This window comes from Muntiacus reevesi, chromosome 13 (genome assembly GCF_963930625.1).
Source record: "Muntiacus reevesi chromosome 13, mMunRee1.1, whole genome shotgun sequence".
Lineage (NCBI taxonomy): Eukaryota > Metazoa > Chordata > Mammalia > Artiodactyla > Cervidae > Muntiacus > Muntiacus reevesi.
The window spans coordinates 7,974,643-7,992,729 of NC_089261.1; the positions used below are offsets into that span (position 1 = coordinate 7,974,643).

Genomic DNA, 18,087 nt, shown 5'->3' on the forward strand with positions numbered 1-18,087 from the left:
CGTGTCCACATCTGGGCAGTGTCCACACTGTCCCCCTGCTGGCTGCAGTACCCTCCCCACCCAGCTCTGAGAGGCCCATGACGCCCACCTGGCTCTGCACCTTCTCCAGCTCCTCCTTGCTGACCGACGTCTTGCCATCCTCCATGGTCCCCAGCAGGAGCTGCACGTCTGACAGCAGCGCGTGAGTCCTCCTGAGGTCCCTCCGAAGACGCTTCTCCACGTCAAAGTCCCGATGGCCGATCTGGAAGCCAAGGGAAGGCTCCTGTGAGCTAAGATGGCAAAGCAGTGGCCAAGGTCCAAGTTGTCTGGAAACAGGCTCCCTGAGTTCAGATCCTGCCTCCACCACTCACTGTGGACCATGGACAAGGCCTTTCTCCTTCCCAAGCCTCAGCCTCCTCGCCTGTGAAACAGGAGTGGCAGGGACCACACAGGGCTGCTGTGGAAATTAGGTGCTTGGTCCAGAGCACGACTCACAGCAAAGGCACAACAGTCTGAGCTGCTGTCATGACTGTTTTCACACCCTGGGATGATCCAAGCCATCCTGGCTCATAATGTGAACCAGAGCATCACCTTGTGAGAGCCACCATGTCAGGAGAGACCCTCTGCTGACAGAAGTCAGGACAGCAGTCCCCCTCCAGGGGCAGAGACTGGGCAATACAGGGGGGGCACTGCTAGCAGTGTTATGAGTGGCGCTAATCTGAGTGCTGGCTTTATGAGTTGATGAAAATTCCATGCTCTATACAGGTGGGGCGAGGTGTGCGTCTGTGTGTGTATATCACACATCAGTAAATGGTGTTAGAAACAGCTGTGCTGCTCTTCAAGGCCTAAACGATGCATTTCTGTCCCTTGAGCCGGTCTCTTTTGCTAGTGTAAAGACAGACCAGGGACTTCCCTGGAGGTCCAGTGGCTAAGACTCCACGTTCCCAATGCAGAGACCCCAGATTTGATCCCTGGTCAGGGAAATAGATCCCACATGCCACGAAGAACACTGCAGACCTGGCACAGCCAAAGAAATAAATAGATATTTAAAAAATAAAAATAAAGTCACACAAATTAAAAGAAAAAAAAAAAAAAGGCCATTTTCTGCAGAGGAACCTTGCCCAGAGGCGAGCACATTCTGTCACCCAGAATCCTATCCTTCAAAGGACCAGTAGTCAAGTGGCCCCTGAAGAAGCCACAGCCTGGACTCTGCATCAGGAGGGTGGATTAGATTCGTTGACAACTCCCAGTTGCCAACAACACAAGCTGAGACAAACCAAGGGAGGTGAAGAAACACACAGGGGCCTGATGAAATTCCGACAGCCCACAGTCTCCTCTAGAAACAGAACAGTGACTTCAAAAGCACTGGGGCTAATGTCTCTGAAAGAAACTAAAGCCCCGTTCTCTGCAGGAGACCAGAGGAAAGAACATGGCAGCATTGTTGGGGGGCGTTTAAAGAAAATGTGGTGTATGTTCGTCCTCCGTGGGACCCAGTTTCTCCACCCCTGAATACCTGTGCCTCCACACCAAGTACAGCCAATCTCTAGGGTGTTAAAATGCCCCAGGGTATTTTAGATTTAGAATGAAGTGGCCCAGGCTTGAAACCCTGGTTCACCACTTGTTGGACGTGGAATTCAGGCCAAGTCATGCCGCCTCTCTGAACCTGAGTATTTGTAAAGGAAAAGATTAAAAAAAGAAAAAAAACCTCTGTCCTCCTTGTTGAGATAAGACAGGGATCAGACATGATAATGAATCGAAAAGTACTTTGTACGCTGCCTAACGCTTTACAAATATCAAAGATTATGAGCATTGTCTGATGACCTAGAATGTATTCCTCTAGACTTTACATGACTATTATTTTACCGCTAGTTTTGAATTCTTTGAAAAATGAGTTGATTCTTAGAATGCAGCCTCTTAGTTCTCAGATACATTGCTTTGTTAAGTTTAAAATGCTGATATATAGAGCTGAGCAGCTGAGGACTGGGCATTCATTGTTCCAGGCCCTTTGTCACATATTACCACATTTTACTCCCATGATAGTCTCTTTATAGTGACATTATTATTCTTGCCTTTATTAAAATAGTAATAGCTTATACTTAGAGGGTTTGCTAAGTGTCAGGCACTGTTCTAAACACATCTGAACACATGCAATCCACGTGGCGAATCTATGGGGTGTGAAGTACTATGATTCCCATTTTACAGATGATGAAACTGAGGCTTACAACAAAAGTGAAGTCATTTGCCCAAGATCATAAGTGGCAGAGTTAGGATATGAACCCAGTTTTACTGACTGCAAAGAGGTAATTTTAGTAAAATACACGATGAGAGAGGTTATGTGTTGCTCTTTTTTTTTTTTTTTAAGGGTGTTACGGAGGTGCAGAGGAGCATTCCAGCTCAGGCTGGCATGGGATTAGACAGAGTCTCAGGTAAGCAGGAGCTGGTGAGCTGAGGCACAGGAAGGACGCAGCTGAGAAACTGTCCTGAGTATGCTGTGCTGGGGGATTAGCATGAGGGCAGAAAGCACAGACAGGGCAGGTGACAGGATGAGAGAGGCGCTCTGGGGCCCGCTCACGCCTCGTGCGGTGTGTGGGGCACTTCAGGGGATACTGTCACAGCGAGATGGAGGCTCAGGCAATCAGCCCAAGGTCACACCACTCCTCAGTGTCCACCGGGGATCGGAGCCCAGGCAGTCCATCATTAGAATTCAAGTCTCTACCCACCGCGCCTGGTGACACCAAAGCCTGGACTTACTAACTCGAGAGCCCAGATTCTTGGCCGTGATTACGCTCAGGCAGCATGCTTTTGCGCCTTTCTCATTTTTGCATCTGCCCTTGCTCTGCACGCATCCTAAAGTGCTTCTCATTCTCCTGTGGGGCAGGTCGGTACCAGGGACATTCCAGGTGACTCCATTCTCACTGCCAAAAAGACTGAAGATGCTGGCACCATCTCCTTTCCAGAGGGACCATTGCAAACAAAATTCACAACAAAACCTCAGACCAAGTCATCCTCCCCTTCATAATAAATTGCTACACTAGAGGAGGAGAAAAAAAAAAAAGCCCCAAACTCATTAGGTTAATGGGAAATAAATGTCATTCTGCAAGTTTACATTTTGCAGCACACAGATTCAAATTTAGATAAAGCCGGTGAATAATTAACCAATAAATCTAAATGATGTTCAGTGTTGTTGTGGGAAACTCTATTCCAACCTCGATAGTCTCCCCGTTTATCATAAAGCTGTTAGGGGAAGCTGTTCAATATCTGTTGACAAAGAACTCTCTAAGCACTTTTAACAAATGATCTAAATATTAGGGACAATCAAGCCACTTTACAGACAGGAAAACTGAGGCTTGGAGAGAGAATGTATGTAGCTGAAGGTTTTATAGCAAATTAATGGCAGATCTAGATTGCTTGATAACATTAGGAAAAAAGATGGTTCAAAAAAGATAATTCTAGTTAGCTGAAACTTAATCATTTTTCAAGCAGCATGGTGTTACATTTTTCTAAAAAAAATGTTTTCCAATAACATAGATCTGGCTTTGAACGCAGCTACACCACTGATAGCTATTGATCTTGGGCAATGGGCTTTACCTTTTGAGCCTCACTTGTTTCATTTACATAAAGGAACAAATAGTACCTATTCCACAGACTTGCTGTGAAAATTAAAGTATGTCAGAAAAAAATTATGGACTTACTAAAAATGTATGGGTAACTACCAAAGGAACAGAAATACGGTTTGTAGTTTTAGACCCCGCAATGGAATAAAAGGGATCATAGAAGACATTATCGATCTGTCCCAAAGCAGGAAAGGGAAAAAGGAACAAGCAAAGAAAAGAGTAATAAACCAACAAAACTGTACACAAAAAAGCAGAAATAATTTCAAATGCATTGATTATTATATAAATATAAATGAATTAAATTCTCCAATGAAAAGTTACAGATTAAAGTACTATGAGATATTGTTAAACAGTATCCAGCTCTTTAAGGTTCCCCCACACACTCACACAAGGAAAGGTTAACAGCAAAAGGATAAAAAAGAAAAAAAGATCTTGCAGGCAAACTAAAAGAAATCAAGCAAAATAAAATAAGGCAAAAGTAATTCATGGAGAAAAGAGGAACACCATAAAGGAACAACCTACAATGTGCCAAGGAAATAAAGCAATAAAATAAACTTAGACGCACTGAAAAACATAACCTCAAAATATGGAAAGGGAAAACTACTATACAGTTATAAGCAAAGTATATTCCCATTTACCATTATAATTAATCAAAGTATAGAAAAACATTCGACTCATAATAGCCAAAGAAACTACAAGATTCCTAGAAATAAATCTAACAAAGAAGCTCAGGACTTCTACAGATGAAAATAAAATACATACTAGAAGGTTATTTATTTATTATAAATTATTAATTTATAATGAGAAGTAAAATATTTATGAAAGTCACAGATATATGAAGAGATATAGCATGCTCATGATTGCAATGGTTCACTATTAAAAAAAAAAAAAAACTATGTCACTGGTTCCCAACTAATTTGCAAACCAATGCATTTGAAAATCCCATCAGGGTATACTATGCAATTTCAATAAGAAGATTAAAGGATCACAAATAGATAAGAGAATTATAGAGATGAGCTGTTTACAAGTTATCAGACCCAGCCATTAAGACCACATGATGCAAGAACTGACAAATAAACCAATTAAACAGAATGGATAGCCCCCAAACACAGACATACATAAATAAAAATTGTAAAAAAAAAAAATCACTCATGAAATAAAACAAAAGTGATTTATATCAGGAAAAAATAGATTCCTACCTCACACATACCAAAATAAAAGCTAGGTGGATTAAAGACTTAAAAGTGCCCAAAACTTTAGAACTTTTCAGAAATATGGTGAATTATCTTTATGAACTCAGGTAAGGAAAGAAATCTTAAAAGCATCAACCATAACCTGCTAATAATACTATTTAAAAAACACTTTATTAAGTAAAAAACATTGTGTAGTTGTTGTTTAGCTGCTAACGAGTATCTGACTCTGGAGACCCCATGGACTGTAGCCTGCCAGGCTCCTCTGTCCATGGGGTTCTCCAGGCAGGAATACTGGAGTAGGTTGCCATTTCCTCCTCCAAGGGATCTTCCCGACCCTGGGATAGGACCTCTGTCTCTTGCATTGATGGTTAGATTCTTTACCACTGAGCCATCAGGGAAGCCTCTAAAATGTTATAAGCAAAATGAAATGCTTATCCACAGAGTAGGAGCTCCTTCCAAAATATACAACCAAAAGTGGATTAGCATCTTGGATAAGGGTCATGAATAATGAATAGAAAAAAGAGGAAGACCAAACACTTTATGGGCACAATAAAGGACAGAAATGGTATGGACCTAACAGAAGCAGAAGATATTAAGAAGAGGTGGCAAGAATACACAGAACTATACAAAAAAGGTCTTAATGAACCAGGTAACCGCGACGGTGTGATCACTCACCTAGAGCCAGACATCCTGGAATGTGAAGTCAAGTGGGCCTTAGGAAGCATCACTATGAACAAAGCTAGTGGAGGTGATGGAATTCCAGTTGAGCTATTTCAAATCCTGAAAGATGATGCTGTGAAAGGGCTACACTCAATATGCCAGAAAATTTGGAAAAGTCAGCAGTGGCCCCAGGACTGGAAAATGTCAGTTTTCATTCCAATCCCAAAGAAAGGCAATGCCAAAGAATTCTCAAACTATCACACAATTGCACTCATCTCACACACTAGCAAAGTAATCCTCAAAATTCTCCAAGCCAGGCTTCAACAGTACATCAACCTAGAACTTCCAGATGTTCAAGTTGGATTTAGAAAAAGCAGAGGAACCAGAGATTAAATTGTCAACATCAGTTGGATCATTGAAAAAGTGAGAGAGTTCCAGAAAAACATCTACTTCTGCTTTATTGACTATGCCAAAGCCTTTGACTGTGTGGATCACAACAAACTGCGGAAAATTCTTCAAGAGATGAGAATACCAGACCACCTGACCTGCCTCTTGAGAAATGTGTATGCAGGTCAAGAAGCAACAATTAGAACTGGACATAGAACAAAGACTGGTTCTAAATTGGGAAAGGAGTATGTCAAGGTTGTATATTGTCACTCTGCTTATTTAACTTAAATGCAGGGTATATTATGTGAAATGCTGGGCTGGATGAAGCACAAGCTGGAATCAAGATTGCCGGGAGAAATATCAATAACCTCAGATATACAAATTATACAAACCTTATGGCAGAAAGTGAAGAGGAACTAAACAGTCTCTTGAGGAGAGTGAAAAAGCTGACTTAAAACTCAATATTCAAAAAACAAAGACCATGGCATCTGGTCCCATCACTTCATGGCAAATATATGGGGAAACAATGGAAACAGTGAGAGGCCTTATTTTCTTGGGCTCCAAAATCACTGCAGATGGTGATTACAGCTGTGGAATTAAAAGACACTTGCTCCTTGGAAGAAAAGCTATGACCAACCTAGACAGCATATTAAAAAGCAGAGACATTATGTTGCCAACAAGGTCCTTCTAGTTAAAGCTATGACTTTTTCAGTAACCATGTATGGATGTGAGAGTTGAAACCAAAGAATTGATGTTTTTGAACTCTGGTGTTGGAGAAGACTCTTGAGAGTCCCTTAGACTTCAAGGAGATACAACTAGTCCATCCTAAAGGAAATCAGCCCTGAAAATTCATTGAAAGGACTGATGCTGAAGCTGAAACTCCAATACTTTGGCCACCTGATTCAAAGAACTGACTCAGTGGAAAAGACTCTGATGCTGGGAAAGATTGAAGGAGGGAGGAGAAGGGGATGACAGAGGATGAGATGGTTGGATGGCATCACCTACTCAACAAACATGAATTTGAGCATGCTCCAGGAGTTGGTGATGGACAGGGAAGTCTGGCAAGCTGCAGTCCATGGGGTTGCAAAGAGTCGAACATGACTGACTGACTGAACTGAACTGAAACACTATAAACAGTAACTCACATAAAGAGAAAATCATAATAAATATGAAAAATGCAGAATTTCACTAGTAAAGAGGGATAAGCAGTACAATTTAACACTTAGTAACTGGTAAAGACTTTCAAATGTCTGACAGTGCCATGTGCTGGGGGGATGAGGGGAAGAAAGAAAAAACTGCTGATGATGGACTTCTAGTCCAGTGGTTAAGAATCCAACTGCCAATGAGAAGACTTGAGGAGAAGTCCATGCACCGCAATGAAAAGTAGTCCCCGTTCACTGTATCTAGAGAGATGCTGCACGTAGCCAACGAAGACCCATCACAACCAAAAATTAAATACATCAACTAATTAATTTAAATATATTTATAAAAATTGCTGGTGACAACATAAACTGCCGCTATCACTTTGAGGAACAATATGGGCAACATCTGATCATTTCAAAATGGTACATGCCTCATAGCCAGCAATTCCTCCTCTAGCTTCATACCCTGGAGAAGCTCTCCACTGCTGGGAGACATGTAAATATCCACCAATAGAAGAATAGGGGTGAAAGAAAACGAACACTGTGAGGCAGTGTAAAAGGATGGATTGGAGCTACATGTGCTAGCATGGAGGAATCTCAAAAACATAGCACAGCGGGGGACAAAGTAAAGGCAGGGGGATTACGGTCCCCGACCTCAGGAAAGCAGTCCCCTCTGGGAGGGAAGGAAGAAAAGACAGACAGGTAGAGACACGGGAGACGAGGAATGGACAGCAAGGGGCCACCAACTGTTTGGGAAATGTTCTGCTTACTTACAAAACATCTGCACCCCATGAAGCAAAATGTTAATTTATGTGAACCCTGTCCCCCTGGTGCACAGACATCAACTACACTGTCTGTCCCACTCTCTGTGTCTCGCTGAAACCCTTACAAGTATTTAACGTGCTAAGTTATTCAAAGGCTCCAGCTCGGTGACTCACACAGAATTAGCATTTCATTCACTGAAGTTATCTTCTCTCTGCATGTAAAATTTCAGACTTTAGCAATATTTATAAAAGCTTTTCTTTACTGGATTAATGCCTGTTTTCTCAAACGGACCATGCTGGACAGAAGGTGACCTTCTCCCAGTGATTTTTTTAACATTTATTTTTATTTATTTGGCTGCACCATGCACAGAATTGTTAACTGTGGCATTCGGGCTCTTAGTTGTGGCATGTGGACTCTAGTTCCCTGGCCCCTTGCATTCGGAGCATGGCGTCTTACCCACTGGGCCACCAGGGAAGTCCGCTCCCAGGGATTTCTGTGATTCCAGACTCAAATACTGGGCTGTGCCTTCTTGCGCGGAAGCCACAAAGAGGGCAGAGCCTCAGTGGCTTGTGCACTCAGTGGCCCCAGCTTGCTTGGCTGAAAATGCAGAAAACCCAGAGAAGGAAGAATATATGGTCCTCCCTCGATGCCCTCCGCTTCCGGCTCTCACTCTCATGACGGCGGTGGCCCCGCTCTAGAATTCACTCATTTACTCAATTAAAAACAACAACATAGTGAGGACCTATTTGTCCTAGGCCTGGCTGACTACTGGCAGGGGACCCGCAGCTCTCTGTGAGCAAGAGGGAAGACGGGTGGGGGTGGTGATACTGACAGCAAGATCGTCACTAATTAAAGGACAATGAACACATTAAGCAGATACATTAAGAAAACGTTCCAATGATATTTTAAAGGAAAATCATAGGAGCTGCTGGCATTTCTCTCCAATGCGGGGGCTCACGGGGCAGCAGTACAGGCGGGGGAAGGAACATCCCGGGGATGGAGGAGCGGTCCCCCAGCTCCGACACTCGGCGCTGGCTCTGCTCACTGCTTTCTCTACAGGAGTGCTTCTCTGTAAAGGGGGAGGCTGACTGTCCTGGAGGGACACTTGGTCGTGTCCGGAGACACTACTGGTTGTCATGGCCGAGGGGCGTGCTTCTGGCCTTTAGGAGGTGGAGGCCAGGGGTGCTGCTCAACAGGCTGCAACACATGAGACAGTCCCCTCGCCTCCCTCCCCGCAAAGCGATGCTGCTCCCAAAGTCAGGCTGGCAGCACTGCCCTGATCGCCCTGGTCTCCGTCAGGCCGGCAGCGCTGCACGAGCGCCCTGGTCTCCGTCAGGCCGGTAGTGCTGCGTCGAGCACCCTGGTCTCCGTCAGGCTGGCATTGCTGCCCTGAGTGCCCTGGTCTCCGGTGAGGGCGGCAGCCCACCAGGCTCTGCTCATCAGGAGCTCAGGGAGCTTCATCAGATCACCCAGCGCTGTGCAGACAGGAGCAGCCCAGCCCCGCTGGCCTGACTCTGCGGCCAGCAAAAGTCCGGTTCTCACGAGGGCAGCTGTGAGCACAGCGGCCGTTCACAGTCACCCCACCAAAGCGAAGGCCGTCTACACACTCACCCCGGCAGTGGCTGAAGGCAAGGACACTGGGTCTGGCACTTGTGGCCAGAACCACTCTCTGTATTCTCAGGGGTTCTTCCAAGAACCCTGCTGTGTGAAGACCACCCCCCACTGCCCACACAGAAGGTCCCCTGTGAAGCGGCGGTGAGTGAGGACAGACAGACTGGTGGAGAGGGCGCCTGGGAGGAGCAGGTGGAGGCCAGCTGACAGGTCTAGCCCCAGCCAGGTCCCAAGACCCCCGCTCCCCGCCGGCCTCCCCAGGAATCAGCTCTCAACCGGCCCGGGGCAGGGACTGTGCTCTCCTGACTGTCTGCTGCGGCTCCCTCTTACCTGGTCGCAGAGGGTTCCGATCAAGCCTTCCAGGTCCTGCTTCTCATGGAGGACCATCTGCTTCTCCTCATATTCTTGCTCCAGTTGCATTTCCAGTTGGCGGAGCTGTGGGCACAGAGGGCAGACGCGAGCATGGGACACGAGCACTCCATCTGGACAAACCCCCAAGGCCAGGGTCCTCCGGAGGACGGGGCTGGGGGTGCGGAGTGCCTGGCCGCTTGCCCGGTTCCACAAAGGCTGACCTAGCAGCTTGGGCGGGGGGAGGAGGTATTTCTGCCAGAGAATTCGGAAGCCTAAAAGCTGAGGAGCTGGACCGCTATGGGGAGCCCGCTGGCATTCACTGTGGAATCCCCAGCCCCAGCCCCCTGCCCACTTCCTAACAGCTGTCTCCTTCCTCTGCCGTGGCCTCTCTAGAACAGGTACAAGTCTGCGTGCATGGACTTCTTAAGACTGTACAGCATCATATCCTACATGTTAAAATGCATTCATCTCTCGTATTAAATACACCTGTTGCTGTTCAGTCACTAGGTCGTGTCCGACTCTTCGAAACCCCATGGACCATAGTTCACCAGGCTCCTTTGTTCTCCAGGCGAGAATACTGGAGTAGGTTGCTATGCCCTCCTCCAGGGGATCTTCCCGACCCAGGGGTTGAACCTGTGTCTCCTCTTGGCAGGTGTGGATTCTTTACCCTTGAGCTACCTGGGAACTATAATGCAGCAAAAGTTGCATTTGAGATTATTTGGTGTCTGGACTGCAAATCTGTCTGTCCAAAATTCCTAACGTTGATATACTAACTCCCAAGGCAAGAATATTTGATGATGAGGCCTTTGGGAGATGGTTAGGGTTAGATGAGGTTGGCAGGTGGGAGGAGCCCCCATGCTGGAATTAGTGCCCTTACAAAAAAGAACCTCATTTCCTCTCTCTTCCCTACGAGAGGACACAGTGAGAAGGCAGCCGTCTATTTGCAAGTGGGGAGTGGGGCCCTTGCCCCACACCAGATCCGCCAGCACCTTGATCTTGGGACTTTCCAGTCCCCAGAACTACGGGAAATAAACCCTTGCTCTTTAAGCCCCACTCTCCACCCCCCGTTTTTCTGGAGTAGCCCAAGCAGACTAAGACTATGGCTCCGAGCGACTCTTCTAACTCACAGTCGGCTCTGATTTCTCAGCAGAGGCAGGCGCTCCCTGGTGAAGCGGACGCCTCATGGAAGCCGTGCTGTGCAGCCCTCTTCTGCACCAGCCTCACGCCTTCCTCCTGCTCCATCCTGTGCTATCAATGGACTTCCCTCAGGGATGGGCAGACTGAGTCAGAGAGAGGTCCTGAAGCAGAGACTCCTAGGTCAGCTGCTGCTGAGAACTGTCAGCATTCCGCCTGCTGGCCCCGGCCCCTCCGCCACCACCAGACAGTCAGCAGCTTTCCCACCCAGGTCACTAATGATTGATTTCCTGCCAGGGGGAGAGACAGAGCCCGCAGAGCGGTCACTGGACGTGCAGGCAAGTGCTAGCGTCTGTCAGAGGAGAGGCACACCTTTCTCTGACCTCACTCCCCCCTTTATAAATCTGCCCATGGAGAAGCCTCAGGAGGGTCTGGGTCACATCTCCAGCCCATCAGGGTCCTGGCTCGGGGCACTCACAACATGTTTGAGGCGCTCCTGGAACGCACTAGTAATTGTGCCCCCTTCACCTGACGGCACATGGGCAGGGACTGGGTTTCCACCTCCCGACCCACGGAGAGAAAAAATAAAGTCCTGATGGATGGTCATTTCAGAAGACAGTTCAAGACTTTCTTTTAAGAGTGAGAAACACAAGGCAGTCTGCTCACACCTGCTGAAAATGAAGACTGCAGAAGCTGAAACTCCTTTTGAAAAATGTACAAAATAATAAAAGCTGTGTGTCAAGCGAGGCAGTTTTCTAGAGAGTATTCTGTAGAACATTTCTACATGGTAACTCTCAGCACTTTGCAGTTTATAAGGCACCTACCATTCTTTGATCTTATTCTCACAATCGCATAAGGGAAGGAAATCATTTTCTCTTATTGCTCCCATTTCACAGATGAGAAAACTGAGTCTTAGGGAAGTTAGGAGACTTACTCAAGGGCACACAGGTCTGAATGAACCTAAAATCTATGACTTTTTCAACTCCGGGAAGTTCTGGGAAGAATGTACTTGGCCCCTTGGGAAGATCTGTGTGAATACCCAGAGGGGCTGAACTGTAAAGGAGCCCCAAAAGGAGTATTTGGGGAGCAGGCCGGGCAGCAGATGCAGCAGCATCAACCACTAGGAGTGAAGAAGGGCTCGATTCTTACAGGCCGCCCCCCCCACCCAACCCTGAACAGTGACGGGGTACCGAGGCAGCCCCATCAGCCCAGACGAGAGGCCCATCTCCCGCCAGGGTCCTGACGCCACCACGGCCTCCTCCAGCCCCGCCCAGGATCACGCTCCTGGGGCAGGAGGTGGGGAATGCAGTGGGGGAGGAAGGGACTCTACAGGACGTCAAGTCCCTGCACCCGCCTTCTCCTGGGATGGAGCGGCATGCCCAAGAGCAAGTCAGCCAGGGGGCTGGTTCCCAGGTGCCTCTGGGAAGGATCGGCTGCCTGGAAATCCACACACACACCAGTACTGCTTGTTAAGTTTCCAGCAAAGGATGAGGATGTTACAGACTCTGAGCCATGGTTCCACACCTGTGATCTCTTGACTCTTCCCCGTGACCCTGCAAGGTGGCCACTGTTATCCTATTTCACAGAGGAGAGAAGTGAGGCTTATCAGCAAGGTTATGTGATTTCTCCCATGCCCCACATTTGATAGCTAACGGAGTCTGAATTCGATCCAAGCCTCTATGACTCCAAATAAACTAGCAAAATCAGCTTTCCTATGTGTCTTATAAACTGGCTCCAAGTGACCAATGGTGGATATGGAGAAAGCAGCTCAGGAAGGGCATGGAGTTTGGGTGGAGCGGGGGTTTACGATCACTTTCCCAGGATCATACTGTTGTTGCACTGGAAAGGCAAACACTCATACCAAAAGTCGATGCGTTCCAGCACCCATGCTCTCAGCCCCTGCAGTGGGAGATCTCTGCAGAGACGTTGTTTAGGGAGGTAATATCAAGAGTCGACTATGGGAAATGGTACTCAGCCCCTTCTAGGAGATGCGCAACGTACCCAGGGTATGAAGGGACTACAGAAGTCTTGCCCAGAGAAAGCCTGTTCAGAGAGGCTTAACCCAAAGCTCCTCAGCAATTCCATTTTAAAGATTCACCTTATAATTCACATCAGTAAGTGCATCCATAAGGAGGTTTGTCTTGGTGTTGGTTATAATAACAGAAAATCAGAAAATCCTAGATGTCCAATGATAAGAGACTTGCTTGTTGAGTAAACAAGAGCACAGGCCTTTGGTGGAATACTTTCAAGCCCGTAAACATGTAAATTAGGTCCGCATGTACTGACAGGAGAGGAGGCCCAGAACAAACTTCAGAGGGAAAACAGCAGGCTTCAAAGCAGCACGACCCCATTTAGGTAAAATGGTATCTCTGTACATATGCTCGTACGGGCACAGAGAAAGGAAGAACATTTAAAATAGTAATAATGATGATGTCTTAAGATTTCAAGCGCTTGCTGCCTTCTTATACACTGTTTGAAATGTCTGCAAAGAGCTTGGATAAAAATGTAAGAAACGATTTGCAAGGCAAACAAACCAGAAGGGACTGGTCCCCTTCTTGACACATATACATCCTTATCCAGCCACGTGGCACTCTGGGCTCTTGGTAGAAGTCTAGAGTGATTATGCCGGACGGTTCAGAGGCTTCTGGAAGCCCCAGAATTGTAGTTATTAGGACAGGTACTTCTGCTCTAGCACCCTCGAAAGCACTTCCTGAGGAAGCTAAGCTCATCCCAGTCCTCGAACTCCCCTTGCTCTAAAGATGAGGCACCCGGACTGGCCCCGCCGGGACCCCAGGGCACAGCTGTGCTCACGGCTCACGTACCCGCTTCTGGCAGGACTGGCGGACGTCCTCCAGCTCCTCCTCCTTGTCCTCACGGTCCTTCTGATGCATCTGCTTCATCCGTTCAATCTCCAGTTCAAACCGCTGGCGGACCTGAGGGGGCAAGAACAGCGCATGAGGGTGACCCCCACCAACCACGTCACCCTTAGCATTTCAGCTGTGTTTTTGGACAGCATGGGTAAGAGTCAAGTTATCCACCCCAGGCAGCCAGAGAGGTCAGAAATGGTAGATAAATGGCCCAAATGCTGCCTCTGTCCCTTCCATGGTCGTAACAGAGGTCACTAATGAACTGGACTCTGTGCCACTGAGTTGAGACGTGACCTCAGAATCCTTCTCAACGCTCTTAAGATGAAATGGGTTTGTCATCCCTGGAGCAGGCATCAGGGAAATTTTTCTAGATGGGTGGCCAGGTGGGTGGGTGAATGACAGAATAAGTTTCCTTCTGAGGATACGAAACCCTGGAAAGGGAGGTGATGCGCCCAAGATGTAACCTTTGATTAGTTACCTTTCTCTGTAGAAAACAGCCTCCTTAAAATACACTGGTGAGAATCAGCACAATGCCTGGCACAGAAAGATTCCTTTCTCTTTCCCCATTATTTTTCAAACAGAGTAAGGACTAGCCCCTCTCTTCCTGGAATCCTGACATTCCTAAGAACTGTGTTCCCATGAAGGAGAAGGGTCTTTTCAGGGAGATCCTCCAAAACCTGCTCTGCGATGTTTAAACTGTGCCATCTTATGTACAAGATTCTAGAATTGGAAGCATGATCATGGGAGTCAATTATAGTTTAAGAGTTTATTTCCTTTTTCTTTTTTAAAAATTACAATCAAGCTAACAGTGTATGTAAATACTTGAAGTAACACTTGCCATGCAGCAAGCAGGATCTTAGTTCTCCAACCAGGGATGGAACCTGCAGCCCCTGCATTGGAAGCATAGAGTCTTAACCACTGGAGCACCAGAAAACTCCCAAGAGTTTACTTTCTTGATTTTCATAATTGACAGACTGACTCAAGCTCTTGCTTGTCAAGTTTTGTGGCATATTAGAATTACCTGGTGCCCTTCTATTTTTTTTTTTTTTAATTCAGTTCCAAGGCTTCACTCTAGACTTCTTGGGTCAGAACCTCCAGGGTACAGACCCCAAGAGCCTGTACTGGTAAGCTTTCAATGATCTGCACTCTTCCTCGCTGCGAGTCACGGAGCAGCACGGAACCCAGCACGGCAGAGGGCCAGACTGCAGGAGCAATCAGGTCCTGGCCGTCTGCCCCGCACTGCCCTGCACCTCACAGCAAGCTTTCACGAGGCAACAACTGCTGCCCCTGACATGGACATTCAGGCGAGAAAAAACAACGGTGGTCTTTCCCAATGCTGATGATACTCTCCACGCTGCAGGACCATAGTGGAGAGGAAAAAGAACTGAAAGCATCAGAGCCCCGTTAAGAATTCCCGGCAGAAAGCAGGCTCACTTTAAATGCCAACTTCCTTCCCTGCTGCCTTTAAAATGACAAGAGGTTATGAGGAGGTAATCCAAAATGAGGAGCTTAAGCAAGTAAATATAATATTCCTTTTTCATTTTTTTTCTAGCCTCTTGGATACTCCTGACATCTGCAATACCATTTATGTCAAGCTTATGTGAGTTAACATAAAATTTCCTGGAAAAAATGTTATGTTGTAATCAATAAATATCTCCTGGATGTCTACAATAACCCAGAGCAGTACAAGGTGATGGGCGAGGCTGAAGATGAATGAGAAGATGAATGAGGGGTTCAGTCAGCCGCCTGGGTAAGCTGGGAGGGGAGGGAGGCTGGGCAGCTGCATTCAGCTCCCTGGGTCCTTGAGGTTAAGGCAGCACATTTCTGCTTCGCAAGCACATAATGGTCCCTGGTGGCATCTCCCAGAGTTAACTCAACTTTCCAAAGTGCTTGTTTTATTTTTTTAAAGAGTGCTTTTTAAAAAATGTATTTATTTATTTTTGCTTATTTGGCTGTGCTGTGTCTTAGTTGCGGGATGTGGGATCTAGTTCCCTGACCAGGGGCTGAACCTGGGCCCTCCACGTTGGGAGCGAGAGTCTTAACCGCTGAACCACCAAGGGAGTCCCACTCTCTTTATTCTTGACTCTGGGCTGCTGTGTAACACTGTTCCATCCTCTCCACCCCTGAACGACCTGCCCAGATGGCCCACCTCCATCACGAACCTTCACAGATTCACAGCTGGGGTTGGAGGAAGGCTGGCTGGGGGTGGACAAGACTCCGACTTCATTGTACAGTTGAGGAGACTGAAGTCTAGAGAGAACAGGGGGCTCGCCAAATGTCCACAGACCCCATCTGCATGGGACCATCTTGCAGCTCCTTAGATGCCATGTGACATGCCATGTGACACCCCTGCCTCTATGCCTTCGCATGGGCTGTTCCCCTACCTGGAACTCTCCTGGTCAGCCAACTCAGACTCGTCCTTCAGCTTTCAGCGTCAGTAAATGTTACTTCCTCCAGGAAGCCTTCCCTGAGTACTCCAAATCTGGTCCCCAAACCAGACCTGCAGGTTACACCTTCCCATAATACTCAGCATGACTCTAACCTTCAGGAGGGTGGACATCACATCATTTTGTTTCCGGTTACACTCCTAGCATCTGTCCAGTGCTTGACACACAGTAGGTGCTTAATAAACACGGGTTTGACAGACTGAGCAAAGAAGTTCTGTTCTTTTCTCAACCTCTCCAGACTGTCCCCACACCTGCCACACCCAAGTCTCAATGCTCAGCAGATTCCATCCAGATGGAGCGGGGATGAGTAAGAAGTAAGGCCAGCAACCGGGCCAATCCCCAACCACCCCCACTCCCCCACCCGCCTTCACCAGAGCAGCTCAGAGTTTATCTGCTTTACGTATTCATGCTGGCTGGTCAGATATTCTTGAAAAGGGAGTTCCAATTGTAAAACCATTTCAAAATAATTACCCCTTCTGAAGTCCCATGTGAGAAACTGCTTTAGAACTAAGCATCAAGAGAAGCCTTGCTTCTCCTTGAAAACTTGGCTTATTTTTATCTTGGGGATGATAAAAAGCATGTAAGTCACACTGCCCTTTTCTCTCTGGCCACCAGGAATTTGAAAGCTAAAACTACTGAGTGTGTGAGAGAGTATATGTTCTGCCTGTCTGCATATTAATTCACTCTTCCTTAGCACTGGTTTTAAGTTGTGTTTTTCTAGTTTGGCTTGTTTTATTTCTTTTTCTATTTTGCCACACATACATCTTATAAGATCCCTTGACTTCTCTGTGCAATGACTGGGGCATATAAACAAACAAGCAGACAAACAGAACATTCATCAGGTGCTTCATCAAGGGGGCTGGCACCAGAGTCTCAGGGTATGTGTATGTTCATCGCTCAGCTGTGTCTGACTCTTTCGTGGCCTGCCAGGCTCCTCTGTCCATTGAATTCTCCAGGCAAGAATACTGGAGTAGGTAGCCATTCCCTTCTCCATGGAATCTGGAGTCCTGCCTTATTCCACTTACTCTGCATTTTCCAAAAATCAGGGCTCCCACCTCCCTGGAGGCTATAGTGTGTGAGGCACTGCGGCATCAGTGGGCGCAGGCTCCAAATCCCGTCCCTGCTGCTTTTTCTATTTCTGAGCCTTGGCTTCCACATCTGTAGAGTGGAGGAAAACTCAGCATATAGATTTCATGCGGAGATTCATGAGACGATATGTGAGGAGAGCTTAGGAGTGAATCTGGTACCCAGACAGTGCTGAATACCAGACATAGGGTCAACAGTTATTTATTGAGTACCAGCTATGTACCTGGCCTCATCAGGGGATGCCCTAATAAGTAAGGTCAACCAAAAAGTCCTCCCGCCTCCATAAAACACATATCCTAATGGGGAGAAAAGCGTTGAGCACATTTTGGAAAACACTGTTGCACATGATGGTAGGTGCTGTGAAGGTGAGAGAAAGTGAATGTGGAGTTGGGGTGGGACTGTTATTGAGAAGGAGATAAGGGTGAGCTTCTTGGAGGAGGTGACGATGACGCTTGCAGGATGGTAGGAGGGGGGCTCCATGAGGGGTCTGAGTGTCAGGCCTAGGGGTTCTGAGGTTCTCTGGGGTAATAGGGAGCCACAGAAGAATGAGGAGCAGCTGAGTGAGGTGGTGAATTTAATCACAACCTTCCAGCCCTTCTGGGGCAGGGCATCGCTCTGGACAGGACTTTCCCACCTGCTCCAGCTGCCTGATGGTGTTTTCCTGCTGGTTCTGGACTTTCTCGTGCTCAAGGGCGCTGGATTCCAGCTTCCAGAGTCTCTCCTTCAAGCTCGCAATGCAGTTCTCCCCCAGAGAGGGTGACCTCAGCAGCTCCTGCTTCTGGGCCTGCAGCATCTCCACCTCCTGCTTCAGCTGCAAGCTTTCCTGCTCCTTTTGCTGCAGAGACAAAGTG

At 47.1% G+C, this 18,087-nt stretch overlaps 1 protein-coding gene across 5 annotated transcripts in view; it reads right to left on the reverse strand.

Annotated features, from left to right (window-relative positions):
* The window catches only part of MYO18B (myosin XVIIIB), a 222,152-nt gene that overhangs the window by 83,681 nt on the left and 120,384 nt on the right, over window positions 1-18,087 (reverse strand). For all 5 annotated transcript variants that reach the window (XM_065904351.1, XM_065904348.1, XM_065904350.1 and 2 more), the window contains 4 exons: window positions 17,871-18,071; window positions 13,659-13,769; window positions 9,682-9,786; window positions 89-241 (listed from right to left, as the gene is read on the reverse strand). In XM_065904351.1, the coding sequence (XP_065760423.1) occupies window positions 89-241; window positions 9,682-9,786; window positions 13,659-13,769; window positions 17,871-18,071 (570 nt within the window). The remainder of the gene's footprint in view (window positions 1-88; window positions 242-9,681; window positions 9,787-13,658; window positions 13,770-17,870; window positions 18,072-18,087) is intronic.